Genomic DNA, 20,153 nt, shown 5'->3' with positions numbered 1-20,153 from the left:
CTCTACATCTTGCAGACTTTATCTAAGAAAATTGTCTGACACACCCTTTCGATGGAATCACCAGAGTCACGATGCTTATTTAAAAGTGAGTGCTGCTGCAGAATTTAATGCAGGGATTTCCTGCATGCTGGTCTCCTTGCAGTGTGGCAGCCAGTGGTGGGAGATGTTACTTGAAGAAAAGTAGTAATATTACAGTGTAAAAACTTAAAATTACCAGCAGAACTCTTATAAGTCTTGCTTAAGCAAGACCATATATATATATATATTTAATAATCTTTTTAATTGTTGCAGCTGGTCATGGTGGAACTAATTTTAAGTTTTATACGGTACATGAATGGGCACATAGCTGAATCTATAATGTGCCATATTTTATGAATGGATGAGATTTTCTGAATGAATAATCTGAATCTGCAAAATACGGTCAGATAAAAGAACATTTCTGTCTGAGTGAACAATAGTAAAAATATAAAGTACCATGAAATGGAGATAATTAAGCAAAGTATCTCAAAATTGTACTTTAACTGCAACGTATAAGTAAATATACTTAGGCTAGTTACCTATCAGCAGCCCATGAGCCAGCAGCACATACCTGAAGCTGCAAAACTTCTTCTTAGCCTTCAGCTGATTCTGGCAATGACTTCAAGAATGTTGAATTCACATTTCTATTTTCTATATTTTATTTTAGCTTGGACTGCTTATAATATGAATAATGTTTTCCTCAGGTGATCTTGTAATCTCTTTCTCTTTTTGAGTTCCTTTGCAACACCATGGTGTATTTCCACGGTGTCGCCAGCAGGAGGCACTGTAATACAATGAATTACTCTGCACTGTGAGGTTGCTGGTCCGGTGGTACATGTTGTTAGCTGAGCTGAAGGTAAGTCGTTTTAGCACGGGGCTCTCAAAGTCACAAGCAGAGAATTACTAACAGCAGAAGAAGACATCTGGGCTGAACCATTGGACAGCTAGCTAACTGTGCCATTAGCACCTAGCTAACTGACCGTTGCTCGAACCTGTTGTTATAAAATATCCATTTCCGTTTGTGAAATAAATTAAATGTTTTAAAAAGTTCGAAAATTTCCGTTTAGAGTAGGTTTCGTCTTTTCAAACACAAAAAATTTTACAATTTGTAACATTAACATTAGCTGATAAGAAGAATGTTAACGTTTAGCGTAAAGCTAACGATTAATAAGTCAGTTACTGTTGTGAAGAAAACATTTGTTTGTGAGGCATCTTTGACTTTACTGTACTTTAAAGATAAATAATTTTACTTTTCCCTCTGACTGACTAAAGTATAGTTTCTGTACTCTTCTATACAGTGAGATTTAATGTAAGTTTTAGCTCATTAAATTTGTTGTGGTGTGAACTCATGAACGAGTAGCGACAGCAGGTTAGAGTGCAAGTAGTTGATGTAAACACCTTTATTGTGGTACAAAAGCACATGGTACTTACAGTTGTTTGCTTAAGTTGTAATTTGATTTTTCTGATTTTTTTTTAATTTTTCTCCGTCGTGGTATTGCTACTCTTTTCGACTAAAATAAATTGAACTGCGACACACGAAACACTGCAATACAAACAGGGGGTTTAAGGTGAGCTGTGTAGACCACAGCCTCCATGACAGTGTGAAGGCTTGCATGTGCATCACTCAGTATATTTGTCCCCAAGTGCATGTTCTTGGCTTCCGGTCCATCAGACCAGCTGTGCTGCAGGCTGGAACAGGTCCAGTGTGCATGTGTAGAGTAACCAAGCAGGGTTTTGCGCTGTTTGAGTTGTGTGAGAAAAAGGGCGACAGGCCACCTGCCATAGGGGCTTGCCCTGTTCAGATCCCCCAGCCTTGCCTTTCAACTGGGAGCCAAGTTGGGGTGCTTTCATGTGGGCCTGATCTCCTTAAGACATCAGCAAATATTGAACAAGACTCAGTCCAGACTCAAACACATCTGTTGTCATATAGTCTCCACTGTTAGGCACAGACAAGGAGAGGGAGAGTGAACACAAGTGGGTCTGTTGCATAGGCTCGTATGTGTGGACAGAAGGCTATAGTTTATGCTTTGCAAACACAAATGCTCACTTTTGACGAGCTTAGGCTAAACCATGTTCCACTGTAAACAAATATGGGGCTGTGTGAAAGAAATTCAGTTTGGTATGACAAGGCACCCACGGAGTGCCAGATCCGTGCTGAAGATCAGGGATGAGATAAGATGAACAGATAGCCAACATTTCATATGCCTCAGTCATGTTGTGGAATCCATCAGCAGTATTTTGGGAATGTTTGGGACAGATAAGAAGGACAGTTGTATGGTAGAATTAGTCTAGATTATAGCATTAAGCGTTTTTTATTTTTTCCAAACACTTGGACCTATAAGAGAATGCATATTAGGGGAAGTGTACTACTTGCCAGCCTTAAAAGAGACAAATATCTCACAAATTAATATAGACAAAGCCAAATATTCAAATCAACATTAAACAGAGAAGCTGGCAATAAACAGGCTGTTCAACCTACAACAGTTTCCTCATAGTTTCATTGCTTCAGTGTGTATTTAATTTCTTGCTTAAGTGTCATAATAAATTCAATTTCCCCATCCCACATACCTGAAATGACAGTGTATGTTGCTTCAGCCAGAATGAAAGACTTGGGCAGGACTCAACACCTGACTATGGCATTCTCATAGTCGTTGAAACTCACCTTGTGAGACTGGTATGGCCAGTTTCGCCCAGTTAAGCATTTCCACCAATCACTTGTCTTCAGAGTTGAGCTAAAGCAGGAAAGTGCACTAACTACATATTGTATTGCCTGAAACACTTCCTCTTTGTCGTCATAGTTAGGATGACTGAGCTGCCTTGCTGGAAATATACTGCTGCTGTCGGTGGAGATTGATTCGGTGCGAGGCTTTGTCGAACTGTTCAGCAAAGGTTGGAGTGGACAGGTATAATGTGTTGTTCTCTTTGCTTACATTATACTGAAATCATTCTTGAGGTACTGTAATGCTGATAAAATAATTTAGGTGAAATAATTTATTAAGGAATGAGATTGGACATAGCACTACTGGTAAGATCTTTCTGTTATCATGTAGCCTGTAATCTACATTTGGTTTAGCTTGGCCATCTGTACATTGTCATCTCCTGTAAAAACACACAGTACAGTAATAGTGTCTCAGTAGCTTTAATTGTGCCTCTATCAAATACAATTCAAGTGTTGGAACAAAAATTTAATGTTGAACACGATAGGAAAATTTGTTTAGAGGATTTATGTTTTTTTCCACAAAAGAAAGTGTGAGTGTAGCCAATATTGTTTTAGTAAATACATTTATATCTTCAATCTTTAACCATTTCAAGGTGACTTTACATTTGGCTTGGGATCGTATTAGGCCTGTAAACATGTAACACTAAGCATCTTGTTTTTTTGTTGTCATTTTTTTTTTATCTGAAAGGTATCACTCAAGATGGATGTCAAGAAGAAGAACTTCTTGGAGAACTTGCGTCAGAAAACCAAACTGGCCAACCTGAAGAAGCCACGTAAAAAGCTAAATGACAAGTACGGGAGGAAGCTGGCCCATCGGCGCAGTATTTCTGTACCAGACCTACGGTTGGTTCCAGGTGAAGCATCTTCTATAGAGCTGATGTCCAGTGCTTCTGAAGCCATTTTCTTTGGCGTCTCTCCTGGATTGAGTGATACTGATTCTGTTGCAAGTGGGCCCAACATTGACGGACCACTCTTCACAGACAAACTGAACGATTATGTCTCAGAAACTACACTCAGAGTTCCCGCAAATCACACAGATTCTGCTTTGAATAGAATGAGTGCACCAGTGCACAGACTGATGCCTGGTGAGGAAATTGATTACATGATGAATTCAGGCTCAGAGAACAAGGTGGATGTGACTCTTGAAGGCTTGTATGCACAAGTGAATAAAAAAGCTCACGTCAGTATACCTAAATTTGATTTTGACCCAGTTCCTGCACCAAGATCTGTTTTTACCAACGCACTCGCCGTTTCACCGAGGCCAGACCTCATAGAGAGAGAAAGTCTGTCTGGTGACGATGCCCCGATGGACACAGTGTTTTCAGGTCCTGTTTCTGCGGCACTGGCCAGAGCAAGCTCACTTGGAGACCAAATGACTCCTTACAAAGAAAAGAAGGCCACACCATGTGAGCCAAGGAAGCCATCATCTGAAAAACAGACTCCACCAACAGTGCCAAAATATCCCGTAGATAGAACATCTCTGATATTAGATACTCAGAGTACTCCTTTGGAGAATGCAGATGGTACTCCTCTGGACTCTGCCTGTGGGACTCCTAATGACGAGCGAGTCACCATGCCCTGGACGACAGACTCAGAGGATCTGGACCAAGAACCCTGCTCTCCTCTTTTCATGAGAGGCATCTCCATGGAAGAGACTCTGCTAGAAGGAGGACAGTCTGCAGACCCCCTGAAAGAACTAGCAGAGGTCAGTTCCATAACTGGTGTATTTAGTCACATGAGTAGTCTGAGGATGTTAGTCTTTGCATTCCTGGTGTCCTGTAGACTGTGTTTCATTTCATTCAATTTTTTTTTTCATGGTGATAAATCAAACAGATTGAAAGCTAAACTAATCCAGTCCTGTTCTTTACTACTTTTCTAGAAACTATAAACATATGCAAGCTCTACCTCAATAATAAGGTGGTCATGAAGAAACTGTGCGATAAAGCAATGAAGCTATAAATAAAAACGTGTTACCTATAACTAATAAAATACTGCCTGATGTCAGTCACTCTGTCAACTGTGTGCAGTGGGTGGATTTAAAGTCCTGCACCCAGGCAAAATCAAATATGAAACAAGACCACAATAACTAAGCCAATAACGTCTAATATATTCTCACATCATTCATATTTGCATGCTTTCATTTCACTTTCAAATGGTGTGGCTTGGTTTTTCACACACTTCAGCTGTTATGCTAAGACTAAGCCCACAGCCTCTAATATGATGAAAAGTCTTCCTTCCTTCCTAGACCTGGCTTTGTTATGTTTTATCACTTACTATGGGCATATTCTGTATTCTGTATACCAATTGTGACTAACTATTCAGTCCACTGGTGGAACATATCAAAAGCATCCTCAGATAGTTAGTGCTAAATGTGAAGGGACCATTTGAGATTTGACTACAGAGCCCTTTTGCCTAGATGCCTCTTCGATAGCGAAACCAGTGTTACTTGTCAGAGCACAGAAAGAGATTGATGGTATCTCAGTTTGCCTTGCTGTTGACACTTTATACTGCTTCTTAGCAGTATCTACATACTGCAGACATATTGGTTGTGATCCTTAAAAGACACTACCTATAGTCAAGGATGTAGGTTTTGTTTCCACACTACAGGGACACATATTAAACAGAAATGTTGAATTTTTCATATTTATTTATTATTTTCTACATCAACAAGTGTTTTTGTCCAGATAGGAGTCCGCTCTGTCTCTTTCATATCCACATGTGCCCAGTGCTCCCGGATAAACAGTTATAAATATCATGTAGACCACAAGGCGCTACATGTTGTTAGACTCCTCACTTTGACTGTACTGTGTGTATTTTAAGTGTCTGCATTCCCATCTTTTTTAAAATGTCATGACAACCCATTTCTGTGTAGATTTCCAGTGAGCAGTGTGATCTCTTTGATGAAAATGTGATAGATCCTCTGGAAAGCTCTGTGAGTACTCATTGTACTGATGTTCCCATCGAAATAAGACAAGCATCTGTAATGAGACAGCCTTTTAACGTGAATGGTTCTCAACAGCAGGTCATGACCAGTGGGACTGAGGTTCAAATACCTGCTGCAGTCCAGAGGTACCTCCTGAGCATCAACCTAAAGGAGGGAAAGAACCTGGTCATCAGAGACAAGCGCTCAGGTATGTCAACAGCCTTCAGGTGATCCGTAAGGTGAAGGTGAACCCTTGTTGAAACACAGCGTATAAGTACAACACGTATACGTACAACACGTATACATTTTGTTAATCCTGCTGCGTTTATGAAGTAGGGAATGAGGAATGTGTCATTGCGTGTTAAAGTGAGATGAACTGTGTTCAGTTAATGCTTCTGTTTACTTGTGAGGATGACATCTTTTGTCAAGCGACGTAGAAAAGCATTAGAAAACACAAAAGAAGTATGTAGTCCGACCAGTATGACAGAAGACCAACTGATTGTGATAAAGCAACCAGTACGAATGAAACAGAACATAATATGTACATGAAACCAAAGCTACTGCAACTTAATTAAACATATGATTTTGAAATGGTTTGCCAGGTGTTTTAGTTGTGGTTGTGTGTTTTTTTTTTTATTTTAATTTTATTTTGAAAAGTCAGATCTTCATAATTTTGCAAACACAACTGATGGGCTTTTTCAAAACAAAGGCTGTGACTAATAGATTTTCATAAAAAAGAGCTATTACTGACCCCACATTTTATAATCTATTTAAATGTTATTATTATGTCTTTAAATATGACAGGCCTCAACAGTAAGATAATTTATTAATGTAACCTTCCTAGTGCATTTGAATGTGTAATTTGGTTACATTTATTAATTCTCATTTTCAGTTATAAAATCAAAGTTTAGATTTTAACATATTTGAATTCATTGAATTCATTTCATAACTGGGTGAACTACTGACGTATTGTTTAGAGTATTGACGCCACAGGGACAATGAATTTGATTGGTGAGAAAGAAAAACACAGGCACAAGTGAGAGTTTGCTTTGGGAAAGCAGTGACATCAAGTGGTCATAAGTGGAACTACAGTATATGAGAGATTCACGTTTGGTCTCATTAAGTGTAGCTATTTACCTTCAAAATCAACCTTTTTGTTTTGATTTATGTGATTAGTTTTACTTGAAATAAAAATAAAAGTTAACATTTTTCATTTTACAATGAAAAATGCATTTCATAGTAGGAATTTATGATATGACAGGTTTGTTGAAAATTGACACCCTGAGGCTATGCTGTTTTAACCAATGTAAAAATTTGTTGTACTTCCTGTAGCTTTGGGAAATCACTTTACACTGAAGTGGTGAAAGAACTTCCTTCTAGGAAAGATTTTTTTTTTCCTTGCCTGGTGGTGGAAGATCCTCTAAGCCCAGTGCCCTACTCCCTGCTAGTTGAGACCTTACTTTGCCTGACAAGATGGCACCATGACGATGCAATCCCCACACGCCCCCTGTCTCTCCACTGTTTGCCCAACAATAAACACCGTGCCAAAGGCTCACCAATGGCATACATTGTCATTACATATTCTGAAAGGACCCACGCCGCCAGCCCCCGCTCCTTAGTTTTTGTTCTCCCCTTTTTTTCCCATTAATTTCCATCGTCACCGTTCTCAGTCATGCCAGAGCTTTTCTCCTTGCTAGCTGCCACATTCTCCTCCTGTCAAGTTGCCTGGAGGTTTCCCTGTCACAGGCTGGCAGGGTGGAGCTGCTGTGGGTCCTGCCTGCCTTTGCGAGATGTTCATTTGGAGTGGGGAGCTGACAGGCCTGACAGCCCATCCCCACAGGGCCTTTGTCATGTGATTCAAGCCTCCCTGCAGGCTCTCTCAAGCACCCCTTTATTCCCCTATACAAATGAAGGCATGGGACTGGCTTTCATTTTTTGGCCAATCTGCATGCAATTGCAGAAACAAAGAAGTCCCATACCCCCACCCCACTTGCAGACAGACTTTCTTAACAGGCTTGGGAGATTAACACTGGTTGCTTCTAGATTTTGGTTTCTGGTAGCCTCATGCTGGCGAGTGTTTCTACCCTTTCACAATTAAACAGCTACATCCCTCTGTTTTTGCTATGTGTGGGGTGCACCTCCTCCTCACATATTTCAGTCTCTCACACAACCAGCATGGGGGAAGGGTGTGCATGTTTGTGTTTTTATAAACAGTGTACATTTTTAAAGTGACAATATGTTCCACCCAAAGTAAACATAGTTTTCCTTAAATAATACATAGATTGCTACGAAATCAATGTTTCTGCACTGTGGTTGTATGTTAATTTAGCACTTAAGGTTATTACCACTTGTATCGCACATCTTGATTTTCTATTTTTTATGTTTGGTTTTCAGGCACCAGTGATCCTTATGTGAAGTTCAAACTCGAAGGAAAACAACTTTATAAAAGCAAAGTGGTTTATAAAAACCTGAATCCAAAGTGGAATGAGTCCTTCTCCTATCCTCTTCGAGACAGAGAGCACGTCGTTGAACTGCGGGTGGGTGTGGGTTTGTTCGAATACGAGTGGATTTTCTTATGACACAAATGTGGTCTCTTGGCTTATACTCTTAATGATGTTTGTTATATTGTTGCAGGTCTACGATAAAAATCGGACTGCTGATGAGTTCATGGGTTCCAGCTTTATTTGCCTGAAAAACCTTGATTTGTACAGGTGACGATTTTTAGAGAATAGGTTTTTATAAGGATGTCAGTAAGCGATCATCAATTTAAATCTTCATTATCTTTCTGTCTCTTCACAGACGCTATGAAATGGAGTTGCCTCTTGATGATCCAAAAAGCAAAGAAGTTGATATGGGCGTTATTTTGGTTGAAGTCTGCTTAATGTTTCGAGATGCCACCATCAAAAGGGGCCCAGTAAGAGTATTTATGATTTAAGAAGTATTTGTTCATTCAGTTCTCCGTTCTTATTCTTCTCTGAATACTTTGTACTAATTCATATAATTCTTTTTGCTTTTGTAGAGATGGGTACAAAAGAAGAATAAGGTATGTTTTTTGTATGTCATTGCTTTTGTTTTTTATCTTGAATTTCCAAATAGCATCCAGAATGCCATAGTGTTTCTGAGTTCAACTTTGGCATTACATGGTAGTGCTTACGGTTGAGATCTAAAGCACTAGGGGGCAGTAGCTCACTGTGGTATGGTGCAACAAAGAATGAGGTGTATGCCCGGGACTCAGTCTTTTGTGTGTAACCTTGGTTTCAGCACAGCTTTTGTGATTTTATAGTGAATCTTTTTTGCAATGCATATTATTTTCAGTGGTATCATTTGGTGTGAAAAAGGTATGGTACAATATTACATTCTGATCAAAACCAAAATAATAATATTGACTGAATATGTTGTCCTGAAAGAGCCCCTAGATGAGTATTATAGAGCAGTATTTGATTTTGTAGTAAACAAAGTTCCATCTCTTCTCAAGTGGCTTTCAATATATTGCAGCTGTAATTAGATTCAGAGTGAAACAGGAGGGTTGCTGTTTGGGACTCGCACGGCAGTGAGTGGGTTTATATTCACACCTATGTAGTCACTACATCTGCCACTGTTCAGTCTCTTGATGGTCCAGTAGACAATCTCAATTTGAAATTAGATGACAAAGGAATGAAGCCATTTTGATACACATTGTAGGTTATCCACTACAGATGGTTAAAGATACTCAAAGGGAGACAGAAATGTGTGATGGGACTCTTCACAATGTTCTGCCGCCTAAATCGCAGTGCTAATTTAACAATGTAACAATGCCATTTTTTTCCCATTTCATTTTTGACAAACGTACAATATCTTATTGCATTTAACACCTATCCTGGAAGTGCTGAACACCCAGCTCTTACAGCTCTACTCCCCCTCTTTCAGAACATCGTTTTCTCCCTCTGTGTTACCACCACAGAGACAGGGAATGGCAAGTGCCTAAGTAAAACTCTGCTGTGTGATAGTGTTTCAAACAGGAGGGGGGCGTATGGGAGAAGCGGGAGGGGGGGCTCTGCTGTTCGAGGCATGTTGCCAGTGTGGGATGCCTAAGATCGGCAATGCTGATAATTCCCAGGCATAGCGGGCAATAACCCAGATGTTAGGATGTAATATCACAGCTGTGGATGGACAGTGCTGAGGTACCAGCCAAATGGACCTGGGTCTGAGCTCATCGTGCTTGTCCCCATGCTGTCCCACCATATGGAAGCAATCGCACAGCCCTTTTAGGACCAGGAATAGATTCTCTTTAGGGGCCACTTACAGTTAAGTGGAATTGTTTTATTGGCCGCTGAGATAGAAATGTGTCCAAGATAAACACTTGGGATGACTTGGCTGAGGCCTGTTTTATATCGCTCCTCTACTCCCTCTGTTCCTCTTCTTTTGAAGGGGCTGATATTTATAGGGCTGTGCCTGTGGTATTCCATGTTAATTCAGGTCCCTGAGATGTGCTTTGATCCCCCCGGATTGGGTGGCAATGTGGGTTGTGACCCCGTAGTGAAGAGGAGGGGCCGGAGTGGCAGGGGAGTTGTAGAGGGACCGTTTGAAGCAGCGTCGCCGGGGCAGTCGAAGGAGCTGGGCAATCAAAGAGGCTAGAGCAGATTACGGTCCTGCTCTTTAATTACAGTCAGCCCTACACAACCTCTCTGCTGTTTGTTTTTACAGCCCTGGCCTATCACCGCATGGCCTCACGGGAACTCTAACATGGAAACATATCAAGGCCTCTCTCTCTCACTCCCTCTGTGACACACGGCAGGAGAAGTGGATTATTTGTTGGGCTTGTCCACGATTTCCAAAGAGTTCTTGAATTCACAACATATTTATTTGTTTTGTAGATTCACTTCAGTAGAAAAGATTTTGTGATTTTGTTGGTTAAATTAAAATTTGTTGAATTTGCCAACATGCAGTAAACTCTGATGCTGGCCATACATGCTTCATGTATGCATAATTTGCTGATGAGAGAGCTGTGTGGTTTGCATCATTACTCACTGCTGCCTGCTGTCTCTTGTGCAGTATGCCAAGTGTCCTGCCTCCCCACACTCAGTCTGGGAGCCAGTGATGAGTGGGACTGTCACAGCCAGGGACATCTGGCTGCTCGCTGACGTCCCTCTCTTCCTCTCTCTCCAGGAGCCTCCATGGTGTGGCTTGCCTGTCAGTAGAGATGTGCTAATGTGCTCCAACAGAGATGTGCTGTATAGTGTAAACCTTTGTCCTACTTTCATGCACTCTGTGAACATGATGAGGTGCCAGATCGTGGCAGGAGCAGGTAAACAGAGGGGTACTGCACAGAGTTTCCATACACAGTGCCTTAAAAAGAAAATCTGTCTGTGTTTATGTTTGCCCTGCAGCAGAACCAGGCCACACCAACCCAGCGGCCTGCTGAAATGCCAAAGAATCAGCTGAAGAGCCAGATGTGGAATGGGGTGCTTGGTATCACCTTGGTGGAGGGACAGGACCTGCCGCAGTATGGCCAAGGGGACATTTACGTCCGCTTTCGTCTCGGTGATCAGAAGTACAAGAGCAAGGTTGGACTTTTTCTTCTCTTTCTAAAAGTCTCTCTTTTTTCCAACTTCTCCCACACTCCCTTTTTCTCATGCTCTTCTGTCTTTTTAATGTGTGCTCTTTATACTTCAGATAATTCTTCCCAGCCCCTATCTCCTACTTCCCCGCTTCTCTCTCTCAGCAGGTGCCTGTCAGTGACTCACCTCCACCTTGGCTCACTGGGCCATGGCAGAGGCAGCTCATTAGACTGGGCAAGGCTGCCACTCACTTCTCCCTCTGCTTCGGGTGCTGGGCTTCATTGCCTTCATTTGCATACCCAGCATGCCCTGTTCATCTACCTGTACTTGTTGGCCTCCCCCCCTGATGATTCTACGGTGCACTTGTCTTGTGTTGTCGTGTTATTTCTTTGTAAACCTCTCCGCTTTCCTCTCTGCTTGTTTGTTTGTTGGACAAAGCTGATTCTAATTGGAAGCTGTCAGTGTTTACAATCCCAGAGTGGCTACTGAGGTGTACACATACAAGCACACACAAATAGAGACACATACACGGTACACACATCCCTTTCTCCTCTCCTGGCTCGTTCTGGTTGAACTGAATGAAGACTTAATCCACCTGTCATGCAGGAGCAGCTCAGTCTGATAATGCATTAAACCTGACATTGCATCAAAGTGTGTGTGTGTGTGTGTGTGTGTGTGCGCGCGCCTGTGTGTGTCTGGTTCCATGTTACTGTATGTGCTGAATCTATTCCTTTTCTGCCCTCAGAACCTTTGCATTCAGGCCAATCCCCAATGGAGAGAACAGTTTGACTTCAATCAGTTTGAAGATAACCAGGAACCTCTGCAGGTGGAGGTGTTCTCTAAGAGAGGGAGGAAGGGTGAGGAATCATGGGGGATGTGAGTATTTTTTGGCGGGTAATGTTAATTTTGCTCGCATTGGCTCCTCCACAGAACGATTTGGCCTTATGCATTTCAATGGAACTATTTTCCCTTTGTGTCTCAGGTTTGAGATTGACCTATCGAGACTACCACTTAATGAGAGGCAGCTCTACAATCATGTGCTGGACCCAGGAAAGGGCAGGCTGGTGTTTCTGGTCACCCTGAGACCCTGCTGGGGAGTCTCCATCTCTGACGTTGAAACAGCTACCTTGGAAAAGCCTAATGAGAGAGACACAGTCATGGAGAAATTTGTAAGATCGTCTTTGGTGTATTTTAGTTTATTTTTATGTGCAAACAGAGTTCACAAATGTTGATATTTTTTAAGTATGGATCCTTATGTCAGCTGATTGAGTAATTATTGCATGTACAATAACACTGATGTCATTCAGTTACACATCAGGTGTTGAGAATGCAATGTTATGCGGTGCCTTTGTAATATCTCATGTTTTCATTTTTCAGTGCTTAAGGAACTCACACAAGTGTATGGGGGAGGTTGGCTTCCTTCAGGTCAAGGTTATAAGGGCAAACGATCTTCCCGCAGCAGACCTCAATGGTAATCAGCAACAATGATTCACTTCTCTATGAATCACTTCTCTGCTGTGCTATTCATATGGTCATGGCCTTTTCTTTACACTCTCTTTTCTTTTTCTTTGTCATTTACAGGAAAAAGCAACACCTTATGTGTTGCTGAGCTCGGTAACAGCAGACTTCAAACTCACACAGTCTACAAGACCCTCAATCCAGAGTGGAGCAAAGCCTTTACATTGTAAATTTTTCTGGAAAAACAAGACATTTCTCTTATTCTGTATTCTGTATATCTGAATGTGGATAAGATGTTTCCTAATTCTTCTGTCACAGCCCAATTAAGGACATTCATGATGTGATAGAGCTGACTGTCCTTGATGAAAATGGAGACAAAGCCCCAAACTTTTTGGGGAAAGTGGCCATTCCATTACTGGATGTAAGTATGTTTGTGATCAGCCTCGGCATTACTTCTATGACAGGATTTAGTTTGTAAAGGTCTTACATTAATATACAACATGCACATTGTATTTAATTCTGAAAGGTTCAGAATGGGCAACAGATATGTCTGCTCTTGAAGAAAGAAGACTTGGGAGGTGTATCAAAAGGAACCATCACACTGGTGCTGGAGGTTATCTATAACAAAGTAAGAATCAAACTAAATATGTTCAAGCTTATTAGAAAGGTGATAATATTCCACATCACATAAAGAGTATATACTGTGAGGTCAAAAAGTAGATAAAGTGTATTGTTTATTATTTTTTTTCTTCCTTTTTGTCCTAGGTCAGAGCTGGAATCAGAACCTTCAAACCAAAGGAGACAAAATTATTGGAGGAAAACTCGAAGTTCTCCAAAAAGGTAATCCCTATTGACATTTCAGAACAAAATGAATTGAATTCAGCAGATAGAACAAAAAAAAGGTTGCCAGTGTGTTTCCCTCACATCCAATCAATGAAGCAGCCTCGACAAAGCTACATGTGGTCAAAGTTTGGATTGGACATAGTCAAAGTAATTTGTTTAAATGGCTTTAAAAATGTAACTTCACAAGAAGCAAATAAAGGATTGTAAAGCTGATTCAACCTCTTTGGAAAGTCATAACCATTATGTCCAGTATCAAATGATGCTAACCGGTGTGTTGTTCTAATTATTCCCCATCAGGTTCTTGCCCGGAATATATATCGGGTTCGAAAAATCAGCACAGCAGTTCTGTACACGTTACAGTACATTAAAAGCTGTTTTCAATGGGAGAGCACGCAACGGAGTCTAATAGCCTTTCTGGTAAGTCATTGCCTCACGTTAATGAAGTCTCTTTAAGCCTTGGGGCCAACGAGTTTTGTCCCATTTCACTGCAGCCCAGTTTTAACTCTTTCATTTTATGTGAAATAGATGTTGAGGAGAATCTTTGGTTTAGCCATTTTCTCTCTCTGCTCGTCTTTTTCCCATGAAAAACAATGGCTGCCTTCTGTTTTTGTCTCATGTGTATGTGATGGATGTGCTTTATCCTTTAAATCAAACCCCACTTGGCTTTCCTTCAATTCTGATGACATTAGAGTGTATTTGAAGGGATGGGGTTTGGGCGTTTGTACATCTGACTTCTTAGCAAAGCCTCCTAACTCGGGGGACGGTGTAAGGAGGATCACAGTCTCAGCTTCCCTGGGTGGAGGAGTGACAGTCTGCCTCTGAGATTTGAACCTTGTTTAAATGTCTCTGTTTAGCTGTTTTTAATGAGGGTATGTGATCCAAGGTCCTAAGCTTAAATAATCTTAAATCACCCTGTGAATCCCCCTCTGTACAGCACATGTAATGGCATGATTAAGAGTGTACACTTGCCATGAAAGCCCTGCCAGCGCTGTGTCAGGGTGAGGAAGCGGTCACAGACAGGGTGTGTGAAGAACTCTCCTTTCACCGCCTTTCTTCTGTCTGCTATGTCTCAGAATGACATGCAATTCATACCTGGTGTATTCTATAAGCCCTTCTCACTGATCCTGAGGTGCAAATCCCCCCAGGCAATGGCCAGGCTCAATGTATCACAGCCTTTAGAACAGCAAGACAGGCAGGCAGACACACAGACAGGAAGACCGAGAACAATGCAGGCGATTGTATAAGAAAAGAGTGGGAGGCGGGCTACTATCTGGGAAAGAAAGTTGGAGCAGAGAAAGAGGAAGACAGTTTGGTAAGAGTGCAGTGTACGAAGGCAGATAGCGAGAGACTTGGAGGCAGGGATATGGGCAGGAGAGCAGGAGGATAGGCAGGCTGACAGGTGACAGGTCAGCGGGATGGGGCCATCTTCTTCCACCTATAATTAGATCCTCCGCAGGCGATGGGAGTGTGTGGTGGCACATTCTAATCTTTCATTTCCACTTCTACTCCACCTGCTGTTTAGGAGTCAGGCACACAAATAGAGATCTTAGAATGAAGTGAAAAGACTCGCACAGCCAGTGTTTTCATCATGATAATCATTGTTGCTGTAGTGTCGAGCTTCCAAATCTTATTTTTGTGAGATGTGTCATCTGCTCCCTGTCACTGAAGATGGTAACTCTTGTGACATTGACTGCAGCCGCTTTGTCCTTTTATTTGAAACAACTGCTCTGTTTTCAGACACTAACACCAGCTCTCTGGTAGGTGTTTTCAAAAGAAGGCAGTAACAGAGCGGTCAGAGTACACCTTTTTCTCTGATGAGGTGTGCTTCAAATTATTCCAAATGTCAAAAGTGCATGGAGAGAGTTGCCCAAACAGAGTGAATCTGCCTCGGTGTAGTCATCACCCACTCATCAGCAGACCGAGAGTTCAGCAAGTGAAAAGTTCTTTTTTTCGGTGATTAATTACATTCTCAACGAGTAACAATCACTGAAACATGCAAATCGCATGTAAATATGGGATGTAATTGATAGTAACAGGAAGGAAACTCAGCGTCTGAACTGACGCTAGCGTCTGACACTCAGTGAGGGCAACACCGAGGTCTTCACTGACTGTCATAACAAGCCTAGTGCCATGCCACTATCCGCACTGGTGCCCCTGCCCACTCCAAGGCTAGCCACTGTACAGCCACTCCTCCTCCTCCAAGTCATCATTTGCAATTAAGTTAGTGTTTGGAGCTGTCTAAAGCAGCATGCCACCATGTGCCTTAATGAAAGCAGCTCCCACTCCTATCTTTATATCTTTAGGCAGTGGTAATAAGGTAACTGATTCAGACATTGACAGATGGCCTCTGCTTGCCTCTCAGATGTGCATAATTATACCACTAGTGTCTGCTCTTTTCCACAGTGGCAGGCAGTGCAGGGCTTCTCAGGGTATGCCGGTAGGAAACGCTGCAGTGGTGGGTCTAGCTTTAATATACATTACAATACATTATTTATCAAGCAGGCAGACCAGTCCTACCCTTTTACACCATATACATCCTGTAATGCATTACCGCTACTGTGGTTTCTACTGGGACTGCGGGACGCTCGCGTAGTGCTTTACCAGGAATACTTAGCCATTATATCACTCAGTCCCACAGGCCAATTTTCTGACCTCCACACAGCATGCAGTCTACATTTGTATCCTGTTTATGTAGATTCATGTATGCATTATGAAGTGGTTGTTGGTGTGTGGTGTGTAAGGTATTCAAATTTTGCATGAGGGATCACTGCTCGGGTCCACATTAACCAAGTCAATGGGAAAAAATATATATTTACATTCAGTTTTTTCTGTTTTTTTGGCAGAGGAGAAGTCTTTGTTCACATCAGGATAACTTTTCCCTCATGAGTGGCAATCAGAAAGCTGGACATCCAGCAACATATGAATTTAACATTTACAGATTGGTGGTTTATTTGGTTTTATGCTACTATGCTACTGCTGGATGTTGTTGTGTGAGAGGAATGGAAATACTTGCAATATTGTCACTGTCTGCGAGCGAGTGCTGGAGGTTACTTGTTTTGATTGTGCAATCTCATCAACAGTCCGAACTGTTTGAAGTCGACTTCGATTTTCCACCAATGTGTAGCGGTTTTAAAATGGAGTTTCTCTAATTAGGTAATGCAACAAAAAAAGGGGGGAAAGGAAAAAATCTTTCTCACGCATTTAAACAAAGTTCTGGCAAATCCTCATAAACATTTTAATCAGTGAGTGGAAATATAAACAAGAAATTTGGATTTTTTTCCCCTCTTCTTGTTTATGCTACAGTAATGAGCCTAGGATCTGCGCTTTTCAAGAGTTTGACAACAGCATGTTCCTTTCTCTGAGAGAGAAAATATGACAGCTAAAATCTTCATAAAATAACGGCCTTTAGATGTGCTTTTCACTAAGACTGAGCGAGATGAATGTGCTATACATCAGCAGTGACTGCAGAGGGGTCACCCAGAGTTCTTTGCTGCACACAAGAATAGGACCTGTAGATGGAGCTAGAGCACTGCTGCAAATGTGAAGGGAGGCACTGAGGAGATAAGTTACTTTTCCAACAGGAGCCATTTGTGGGAACAACTTGGAGTGAAATCCTCCATTCTGTGCATTAGACCAAGAGACACAAGTTTCTTCGGCCAAAAAAAAAAAGAAGGAAAAAAAAAACGGCTAAATGAACATGTATTAACCAGCCAAATTAATCTGCTTCAGAAGTTTAAAGTTGAGAACAATTTTGATTTAGATGAAATGGATGAAAGTTTAAAAAAAAAAAAAGAAAAAGGATCATTTACACTTGAAAGCTGATTTTGAGCTTTGCTGTCATTAGATCGCTTTAAGTATTTAAGTAGAATTAATATTTTAACATATGAGGTACCTCATCTGTCACAAGTTAGACTAGAAAGAAACCTGTATACCTTATGTGAGTATTTGAACCGTTTTCTTTTTGACATTGCCAGCTAGCAACCGCTTTAGACATCATATGACAGCCTGTGAAATGCTGATTGCCTCACATCACACACTGTAAAGATGGCATTTGATGAATGTTTGATGCGGTGCAGCTGTAAACACACTTGGCAGCTGCAGTGGGCACTTTTTTGGGGGACTGATAGAATCATCGTCTCCCCAGATGAGGGCAGGACAGGGTCAGATCTGGCTCCAGAGGTCTCGGGAGACCACCTGTGTAGAGCCACAGCAGTCGGGGCCATTAACCAGAACACCAGCCCCGCCAAGATCAAAGCCATAATCAGAGTTGTCATAATTGTTCTTGTTAACACTGTCCCTGAAAATGAGATGCTTTGTGAGTCTCGGATCTGCCTGTTTGTGGTTAACTGCATTGCAGTGTGGCCGAGCTTTTGTGAGAACCACGAGAGGACTGTGTGCGCCTGTGAATTGTCTCCTTGTTTCTGCTTTGCATCTGTTTTGTCTCTGGTGGAAAAAAGTTGGAGGCCTTTAAGGAGTGGGCTTCTTCGGTCTCATGGGGGTTACACTCTCCATCTCTGTGGCTGTGGGAGTTCTCACAGACTGTGCAGTGGGAATGTGTCTAGTAGGGGGAAAAAATGATGGCAGTGATGGTGTGTATTCATGGTTTTTAGACTGAGATCTATTAATTATTAAATGATAGGCTATGACTACTTGCAAAATACTCAGCAGTGCATTCTGATTTAGCACAGTGTTATTATTTATCCACCTTGAATGTCACTTGACAGCTCTTGAGGTTGGCTCAGTGCAGTGTGTAACCTTGAAGCATGTCCCCTTATTACTAGGATTAATATGTTTTCTCTGCTAATAGTCATTTCATTAGAGCTATGAAATTGTTCCCATTTTATGTCTTGTTGGACATGAATTTCAGTTTAGAGAGAACATTTTGTTTAATTTAATCTAACCAAGTTCATTGTTTTATTTAGCATTATTAAACAGTTGAGGTAACTTTTAAGAACAGTTAGGTAGAGAGTAGATGACTGAATAAACAGACTGACTCCTGAGAACACACGGTTTTATCAGTGCATCTGCCACACTTGTACTGACTGTTTTATGTAATACATGTTTTCATCTTAGATGAAGTATGCTATGTGTTTAACCCCATTGTGTGTGCCATATCATAATGACTGCCTTTAACATACTTGCCACCTTCCTAGTCACAGAGGACACCTCTCCCCAGGCAGCTGCGGCGGCGACCTGTCCGCCCTTGTGCGTGGCTGTTCCGGGGCCAGTCTTGGCCCCGACGCGTTAACGTGCGTGTGAGCCGAGCTGACAGGGAGAGAGAGTCTATGCCACTCCCTCCCCACCTCCTCAGGGGAAAAGGCTCGCATGGCAGATCTGTCACCCAGGAGGTCGCTCAGTGTTAACGCTCCCGACACGGATTAAACACTAGTGGCCAGTGCCGGAATGTGGGGTCAGTGTAGCCTCCACTGACAGGCACCACGGGGCCCCCGCTGACTGCCCCGCTCCAGCCTCATACTGGTGCTACTCTGGCCCTGGCATGTGTCAGACAGTCAGGGAGACAACGGCCAGAGCTGGCCCCTGTGAGCAAATGCTAATGCATAGCCTCACACGGCTGCTCTTCCTCAGTGCTTTGAAAAAGAGCTGCTGTGAACTGTGCAGGCATCCTTTCAAGCTGTGGTATTATTTTGTTGAGGCTAACTTTTTGTGTACAAATTAGAGAAATTTGTGAACAGTATATGGAGTGAATTATATCACACCGTTCTGGCAGATTTACCTTCGCAATATATTTTCTATACTGACATCCAAGCAAAGGGCGTACTTACTAAAATATGTGCTTTTTGTTGTTTTTTTTATTAAGTTATCATAAAGCAAAATAATAGCAGTACTTGTCAGCTAAACAAAGTGGAAAACTAGCCACTTGACTTAACTTAAGTAACTTTAGTACAGTAAATAACAACGTTACTGTGTCCGTATTTGATTTAAAAATTGAATTGTAAATTGCATAGCACTCCAGAACCTTTACAACTGATTCCTCCCCGCTGAAGAGGGACATGAGATTCCCCATTTTATTGCTCTCACTCGAATATAGCCTCTTTCTCTCTCTCTCTCTCTCTCTCTCTCTCTCTCTCTCTCTCTCTCTCCCCCCTCTTCCTCTATTTCCCTCTCTCTCCCCAGTCGATAAGACTTGAGCTGAGCATATGTGAAATATTTATTCAGCGTTAGCTCAGAGCACCATAGCTGCCCACACACTCTACCTGCCCTGAAGTGAAATCTTATCTGTGCTTCCTCTGCCTTCGACACCCCCTGAAAGCCTGTCCCCACACTGGCCCAAGCTCAACACAAATTACATGTCTCATTGCTCTGCGTTTACAGCTACTTTAAAGCCTGCCGCTCCTGTCCCCAACATAAGCCCTCAGACAGACTCTTTTTCAGCCTGAGTGAAAAGAAAATTAAAAAATAATAAAAAATAAGACCTCTGTGTGCTGAGCTGCTACTTGTGCCTTTGATTCATTATTAATCTCTTTTTTTGTATTTTAATTGAGGAAGTAATACAGATTATTTTTTATTGCCCTCGATTTCACCCAGAATAAGAACATCTCCATCAGAGTAAAGGCTGTTCAAGGTTTTATAGAGCTTCCTATTTATTATTTTAAAATGATGATCATTTTAATTTATTTTCTTAATTTTTATATGT

At 41.7% G+C, this 20,153-nt stretch overlaps 1 protein-coding gene across 6 annotated transcripts in view; it reads left to right on the top strand.

The window, feature by feature from the left end:
• The first annotated feature begins 771 nt into the window (after positions 1-771).
• The window catches only part of mctp2a (multiple C2 domains, transmembrane 2a), a 34,970-nt gene continuing 15,588 nt past the window's right edge, over positions 772-20,153 (top strand). For 2 of the 6 annotated variants that reach the window (XM_046394648.1, XM_046394653.1), the window contains exons 1-18: positions 772-874; positions 2,817-2,921; positions 3,426-4,442; positions 5,610-5,669; positions 5,757-5,868; positions 8,055-8,197; positions 8,295-8,371; positions 8,460-8,574; positions 8,680-8,703; positions 11,027-11,203; positions 11,943-12,073; positions 12,180-12,366; positions 12,575-12,668; positions 12,779-12,881; positions 12,974-13,076; positions 13,182-13,283; positions 13,421-13,495; positions 13,796-13,915. In XM_046394648.1, the coding sequence (XP_046250604.1) occupies positions 3,438-4,442; positions 5,610-5,669; positions 5,757-5,868; positions 8,055-8,197; positions 8,295-8,371; positions 8,460-8,574; positions 8,680-8,703; positions 11,027-11,203; positions 11,943-12,073; positions 12,180-12,366; positions 12,575-12,668; positions 12,779-12,881; positions 12,974-13,076; positions 13,182-13,283; positions 13,421-13,495; positions 13,796-13,915 (2,628 nt within the window). In that variant the 5' untranslated portion in view covers positions 772-874; positions 2,817-2,921; positions 3,426-3,437. Of the gene's footprint in view, positions 875-2,571; positions 2,693-2,816; positions 2,922-3,425; positions 4,443-5,609; positions 5,670-5,756; positions 5,869-8,054; positions 8,198-8,294; positions 8,372-8,459; positions 8,575-8,679; positions 8,704-11,026; positions 11,204-11,942; positions 12,074-12,179; positions 12,367-12,574; positions 12,669-12,778; positions 12,882-12,973; positions 13,077-13,181; positions 13,284-13,420; positions 13,496-13,795; positions 13,916-20,153 lie in introns of those variants that run through there. The other 4 variants (XM_046394651.1, XM_046394652.1, XM_046394650.1 and 1 more) reach the window with 4 other exon arrangements.

The sequence above is a fragment of the Scatophagus argus genome, chromosome 7 (genome assembly GCF_020382885.2).
Source record: "Scatophagus argus isolate fScaArg1 chromosome 7, fScaArg1.pri, whole genome shotgun sequence".
NCBI lineage: Eukaryota > Metazoa > Chordata > Actinopteri > Scatophagidae > Scatophagus > Scatophagus argus.
The sequence above is the reverse complement of the archived record's forward strand: the minus strand, read 5'-3'. Positions and strand labels throughout refer to the sequence as shown.